The following is a 7,126-nucleotide window of genomic DNA, read 5'->3' on the forward strand; positions in this document are numbered from 1 at the left end:
TTTTTTTTTTTTTTTTTTTTTTTTTTTTTTTTTTTTTTTTATGTCTGGCCTACATTTTTATTTTGCAAATAAAAATGTTTTGAACTTATGTTCCGATCTAGTAAACAAATGATAATTTGTTTTGATCTTCACTTCTACTTAGGCATCCACCACAGCATTTAATGGATTTGCACAGGTAAGAAATAAACAGGTTTTAAGGTAATTTTTTTTTTCTGTGCTATTGGGAGGGGATTAGAACTGGCTATACAATTTCAGGAACTCCATTCAGCATACTGTCTCAAATCCAGACCTTGTCTGTTCTCAGAAATTCTACTTAGATGTGTTACTAGAATGATTCTAGTACTCTTAGAACTCTTGGCCTCACTGAATTTAATAGCAAAAAATCTGACTACCTTAGTGGGATGGATTTTTTTCCTCCTAAAAGGACTGATTTAACTTTTTTTATTGTGCTCTTTTTTGAATTTTTCCCACAATCCCCAAATCCTGTAAAGAATGGTTTCCACAGTTTCACATAGTTTCAGTCACTCTTTATGTACATATAAAATGAGGGGGTTTTCCCTCCATCTTTGCTTTCATTTAGGATACATTTTACTCTCAAAGTTAAATGTTTGCTGCTGTGCTGATAGTGAGACTGTGTTACCCATCACAGAGATACAGCACAGGAAGACACCATGTTTATGCTTTCAAATTTCAGGGCTGTGTCAAGATCCCAAATTTCAGGTGGATTACTTTGGTCCTCATTATTTTCCATCATCCTTTTAGAGACTGGCTCATTCACAGCACACGCTGTGTACCATATTTTAAAAGCACCCAGAAAGACTCAGCTTATACAAGGACAGAAATGAGTCTTCCAGTGATTAACCAGTCTGCTCCAGGACATTTAGTTTAGTAAAGGAGCTGGAAGGAAGGGGAAAAGCACAAAGCACAACCTCTGTTAATTAAGGCAAAATGTTGGTCTGGAGGAAATAAATATCTGCTGCCCCCACTGCAGTAGGAAAATAATTTGGCCCAGGCAGTATTTTGCAAATTAATGGGTTCTGAATGAGCGAGGTGTTGGAAAACACCTCCATATTTCTACTTCTTAATGCAGGTAAAATTTCCTATCTGTAATTACTATAGTTATAATTCAAATAAAAGCCCAGGATCAAGAACACGTGAAAGTAGCTTAGAGCTAGTGTCATCTCCAAGCACAGCCATGTATTGTCTGCAAAAAGTTTCACAACTTGGAAGAGCATCGTACCTGAAACAAAGTCCTTGCAAATCACTATTTTAATGAAGGGGTTTTCACTGCCTCCAGTGAGGTGAAGAACTTCTTGGTTTAGAAGGATAGAAAATAATTGAAAAGGGAATGTCTTTAATAATAAGAGTACTTAGATAGTCTAAGTATTAAAAATAATTATTAATTAGTTTGTATTTGTCATCTTATTCTGTGTGAATGTACTTTGGTGGACATCTGCAAATATTCTGTCTGAAATACTTTTTGCATTTATTTTTCATTTCTGTATCTAGGATATCTCTGTATTTACAGCACAAGCAAGTGAGAATGTGACAGAGCCTTTGGTAAGTGATGGGTTTTGGTTACTTTTTAAATGCCTGGTAAAAAAGGGCATTTTTTATTCTTCCTTTGGGCAAAGAGATTTTCTCTTTTTTGTGTGCTTTCCATCCTTTAAATCACAAAAGCTTATACAGCTCTTCTACCTGGCAGAGCTGGTGGGTGATATGATTGTAGTTTGTAAATCCATACTCACTAAACCAGTCTTTTACAAGGATAGCACAGAGCAAAAGAAAAGAAAACCAGAATATTTTAAGATATGTTTACTTTAAAAAGATGTAATCAAACAGTTTGTTCATTTATTGCATTTAAGAAATTAGTAAGAAATTAGACCATAAGTACTATGGTCCAGTGTAGAGCAAGCAGGTGATAGTATGTGATAACTATCACAGTAAATATCTACAGTATTGCTGTAGTTTTACCCACTCTCCACATATTACTAGTAGGAGTAATCTACTTCTAAGGAACAGACAATCTTTTTGAAAGTCATCACACCTGGGCAGTTTCTTAGCTCCTCTTACAATCTTTGGTTAGCCTGAAGTAAGGATGTGAATAGCAGCGTTGCCTGGTGAGTACTACAGTTACTTAATAGCAGCAGACTGATACTCAGTATTATTTAATGTGGCTTTTGTATAATGCCTCTGGAGGTGTTTGTGTTCGTGATGGTTACTAAATATGGTGAGAGTATTTTTACTTGTAGCTGAAATGTGATAGCTCTGCTTGTCAACAAATGACTTGAAGCACATCAGTGCAATCTGCTTCATAACATGTTGTCTGTGACTTTAGGCCTGGAAGAATCTTCCAGCATAAAAATCTCAGGAAACTCATTAGTCGCCTTACCTGGGATAAATCTGCTTTGTGTTTCTCATTTCAGTTCTATTTCTTCTTTGTGGAATTTTCTAGAGCTGTCATTAATACACTGCACAGAGAGATTTTTGCACAGCTTGGTACAATATGGTGAACGCTTCTTTATGCTATGCCATATTCTGAAAGCCTTGCATAGGCAAACTTTTCTGTACCTCATTAAAAATTAGTCTGCTTAAGGTGTATGTGAGTAAGGAATTGAGAGGTTTTGGGGGTTTTTTTCCTGAAAAATATCAGGAGATTTTAGTATTTTAAAGAATTTCATGGAAGCTTTCCCTTCATGTCTCACAGGAGACATCACATTCTAGCCAGCTGCCTCTTATCAACTGCAGAGCAATTGCTTTTGAGCTCCATATTATGCTGAGCAATTTGTTCATGGCAGATTAATCTTTTGGGGTTATTTTATCTGATTGAGTCAGCCATCTTTATAAATGGAATGTGCTGAGCACTGCTTGGAACTCTCCCCTTGTATGTGCGTGTGATGTTTCGCTAGGTGATGTTTCCATTGGAGATTGCACTTCTGCTCTGAGCTATTTTGCCACAAAACTGAACTTGTTTCAGGGCTGGTTATATTTGATAGATCCTCTTGTTCAAAAACAAGCTGAGGCCAGAATTTAAAAGGGTGGAAATCCCAACAGTGGGTTGATAAATGGATGCCTTCTAGGTGATTGAGAGCTCAAGAGAAAATGCATTTTAATAAGAAACTAGGGATGATTTTCACACTGCTAGAATTTAGTCAGTCAGTGTTTGCCCTGGCGCATATAAAAGCTGTCTGAATGTCTGCTAATTGCTTCTTACCTTCCCTGGAGGAGGGACAGTATTTTCCAAGAGCAGACCAAACTAAGGAGTAGGAGACAGTTTTGAGAACTCATATTTGAAGGCCAGAGTTGGTACACATGGGTGCCACTTTCAACTTCTGGCCTTGCTGTCAGTTCCTGGAGCATTTTGGAGCAAACTGTGGGTGCCTTCCTCCCCCTCCATCACCTTTAACTCTAGCTCAGAAAGCTATGCTTGCTTTACTTGAGAAGGAGAGATGTAAAACTGGCACATTTTACATATAGAACATTAAGGATGAAAATGTCCTTTCGATGCTGCCCTTTGCCAGGGGCAAAGCTCAGCAAGATTGAGCCTGAAGTAGCACTGTGCCAGGCACAGTTCCCTTTCCCCTCCTCCGTTCCCAGTATCATCTGGTCCTCAACAATTTTTCCACTATCTACTTAAAAATCGATAACCAAAGGCTGAGGCTGAAGAAGCTCCACCTGGGGAACTTAAGGCTGATGAAAGCCCTGCTCCTGCTGCTGTTATGGAAAAGGAGGCTGTCCCTGGTGAGCCTGCTGAACAAGCAGAGCAGGCTGTGGTGAGTGCTCTGTCCCCGTGCCCCCTCTCGGGCCTCATCAGAGACACCTTTCATCATGGTGAATGTGCCTGCTGCATTTTAGCCATCCTTTCCATTGTCACCCTCCTTGTGCCTGGCTGTGTCACAGCATGCCTCTCCACCACTCATCCTCCTTTCAGCCCTAAAATGTCATTCCTCTTATGTTTCGCATTTTAGACCGAAGTTCAACTGAGTGATTGTAGTTTCACAGGTTGTTTGATTCCAGATGAACTTCAGAAGGGGAAGGGATTGATGCCCTTTTTAAACGACCTTATTAACAGTTTTCTCATCTCATTTCAAGCTGTAAGCCAATGTATGCTCCTTACTAGAGCGTGAAAATTCCAGAGGAAAAAGTGCTAGTAATATAAACACCAATTTGGAGATCTTTTACATGCCGGCATTTAGGAAATGATGAGAGGAGAAGAAATTACAGGTCTGCATGAAGAACAAAGCAGGGCACACAGTATCACCACAAAGTAAGAGGTGGTCTGAGGCAGTAGGCATGGGATTTTACTGCTAACTAGCATCCCTTTTTATACAGATATCTCAGTGAATATCCCTTTTATCTCAGTGAATATCCTTTTTATCTGAGGTTCCTCTTCTACATGCTGTTGTCAGAAGGTCTTGGTGGTGGGTGAATGCATCTGTTTTTGTAGTCTGACAGCTTTCATGCTTTCCTCAGACAAGAACATGTTCAAAGGGTCTAATGAGTGCTTGTTGCTGGTAGAATATGCAGATTACTACTGAAAAACCTGGATGAAACAAAGAGGTTGGATTTTGTTAGTTCTTCTGCCGCAGAAGCTGGTGTGTATAGCTGTGCTCTTCTGACTATTGAGCATGGTTCAGTGCTCTAAGTGTCCTCTGAAGAACAAGGTTTAAGCTTGCTCATCTGCACTTGGCCTTGGGGGAGTCCGTGTGTGTCTTCAGCTGCGAAGCAGGGATGATGAGACCCAATTCACCATAAAATTAGGTGGTTTTCAGTAAGCACGTGATACACTGCCACATGGAAAGCAATATTAAGCCAGTGTAGATGCAAATTAGCTGAAGAAAGTGGAAGTAGCTATAGATGCACATATAGATGCGGCAGCAGAGAGCATGGATAGATATCCACTTATCAGATAAGAAGCTACTGTAGCGTTTCTTGGAGCATCTCTGGAGCTCATTTTTATTAATGGCAATGGCTTCAACACCACAAGTCTAATGGTGACATTTATTGATGACTCCAAGTGGGGTGGTGTCATTGGCTTAGGAGGATTGCATCAAGCCCACTAGCTCTACCTACTAAGGATAGGCTCGTTGTCTGCTGGCAGTGTTAGACCTGCACAAAAGCCACCGGTGATAATGGGGAAAATGTCTGCAGGAGAAGGATTTAGGTACTAGCATTGGTTGCAAGGCTGTGGAGTGCAGAAGTAGTTTATTAAAGACTTTTTTTAAAGGCTAATTGATGAGTTTGCCTGAGTGTATAACAGGATTAAAAAATAGTATCCAGCACAAGTGGTACAAAGAGAGAGGTGAAACTTTAGCTGTAGCACCTGCCTAATTCATTCTTCCCTTGGTCCTATCTTCCTAATGGAGGAAAAACAGTTTATTGTGCGAGGAAAGGTGGGCAGTGGTACCTGGGCTGTTCTGCAGGACTTTCTGGAAAAGGGCAGATAATACCTGTCTCTGTCCAACCCTACCCTTTCTCCCTGGACTCCTAGCAGCAATGCACCTATGGGGGGAAGCAGTTCCAGTGTGTCCCTAAAACTATGTTTGGGATTTAATTCTGATTACATTTGCATGAACTTTAAGTATTTGTTTCATGGTTTTAATTGGCTTTTGCTTGGTTTCATGGTATACACTGGTGCAAATTACTTCAGGACCATCCCCTTCTAGTAACATTAGTGGTATAAGGAGACCAGGCTCTCCCCTCCTGTGTGTTTCCTTTTCACTTGATGTAAATCACAATAATAACTTGTTAACTCCATAGTAGGGCAAATAATGACATTTTCTATGTGAAGCACATTGTTTTTGTCAAACTGTTGTGTGGAGTGCCTCATGTAAATTTGATAGTTTGAAATAAAGAAAGAGGGAGGGAAGGTGGAGAGGGAAGGGATAGGAAATCAGTCACTGATGATTTCCTCTCTTCCTGTGAGTGAATGTTAGGGAATGATGTGGAAGAACAAATATTAATGAAGCTAAAAAGGTGATTTTATTTGGATTATCTGTAAGGATTTAAGGGAGAAAAAAATGTGAAAGAAGTTCCCCATTTCTCTAAGAGGAAACCAACTCCTTTTTATCTTGCAGTAAAGACAAAGCAATGCTCTGAAGCCTGTTGGACTGCAGGCTGTGCCTGCAGCACCATGCATTTGCTTGTTGGTTGACAAGACCTTTTCAGGTGATCCTTTTTGCTGCTGAGGAGTTCTGGGTCCATGGTGTGTCATCGGCTGCTCTGGCTGAGTCGCAGGACTGCAGAGCTGTTGTGAGAGGCAGAGAGAAACATAGGGCAAGAGACAGGGAATTTAGGAGCAACCCAGAAGAAATAACATAAGCATTAAATAGAAGTTAAAGAGTTTTGATTAGGTTTGTTCTTGGTTTTTTGTTGCTTATTAAAAGTGAAGTTGTCCTTGCTAATTTGGGAAAATAAGCTAGAAATGTTGATTTTAAAAATACCTAAAATGGAGTAATTCTGCATTTGGCTCTGAAAGGTGGTTATTTTAGGAAGGGCTTTCCAGGACTTGCAAGGAAGAGTTTTGAAGATTAGGATTAATGACAAATATGATCAAAGCTAAGGAAAAGTACACTGAGTTGCAAAAGATTAAAACATCATTTCTCAGTGTTCTGCATTTGTTTGCTTTATGAATGACAATTTGCTTTAAAAGAGAAGCTGTAAAATACTGATAGATACTGTCTCATGGGGAATCTTTTATCAAGTTTAACCACTTCTCAATTTCACTTTTCTATGGTAAGTGAAAGCTTATGAAATGTTATTTCCCTTTCTTCTTCAACTACATGTGGGACATAGTGCCTGGAGTTCAGAGCACTGTTCAGAGATCACCTTTTCTACTTCCATTGCTTTCATTACTGGACTCTGATGTTCTCCCATTAAAGCAGTCAGACACTCAGCTAAATACTGTCAAAGCTGGGTATAAGCATATATGGAACTATCTTCTGCTAAGCTCTTTGCCCACACTGAGCAAGCAGAGCAGAGGCCAGGAAACAGCCTGCACCTTGGAGTATCTAATTGCAGCTGAATCCCACTGGAGGTGCAATGCACAGTGCCCAAATAGTGCAGTGTGTGTTGTTTCAAGGGCAGTGCAATGGTTAGAAACAGAAGAGCAGTCGACTGTGTCCAG

At 39.9% G+C, this 7,126-nt stretch overlaps 1 protein-coding gene across 1 annotated transcript in view; it reads left to right on the top strand.

The window, feature by feature from the left end:
• The window catches only part of LOC114066141 (amphiphysin), a 93,341-nt gene that overhangs the window by 71,423 nt on the left and 14,792 nt on the right, over positions 1 to 7,126 (top strand). Inside the window, exons 15-17 of the mRNA XM_027900597.1 lie at positions 143 to 175; positions 1,510 to 1,560; positions 3,654 to 3,773. Of these exons, the coding sequence (XP_027756398.1) occupies positions 143 to 175; positions 1,510 to 1,560; positions 3,654 to 3,773 (204 nt within the window). The remainder of the gene's footprint in view (positions 1 to 142; positions 176 to 1,509; positions 1,561 to 3,653; positions 3,774 to 7,126) is intronic.

The sequence above is a fragment of the Empidonax traillii genome, unplaced genomic scaffold, assembly GCF_003031625.1.
Source record: "Empidonax traillii isolate 1590-97213 ecotype Southwest subspecies unplaced genomic scaffold, ASM303162v1 scaffold741:size898883, whole genome shotgun sequence".
NCBI lineage: Eukaryota > Metazoa > Chordata > Aves > Passeriformes > Tyrannidae > Empidonax > Empidonax traillii.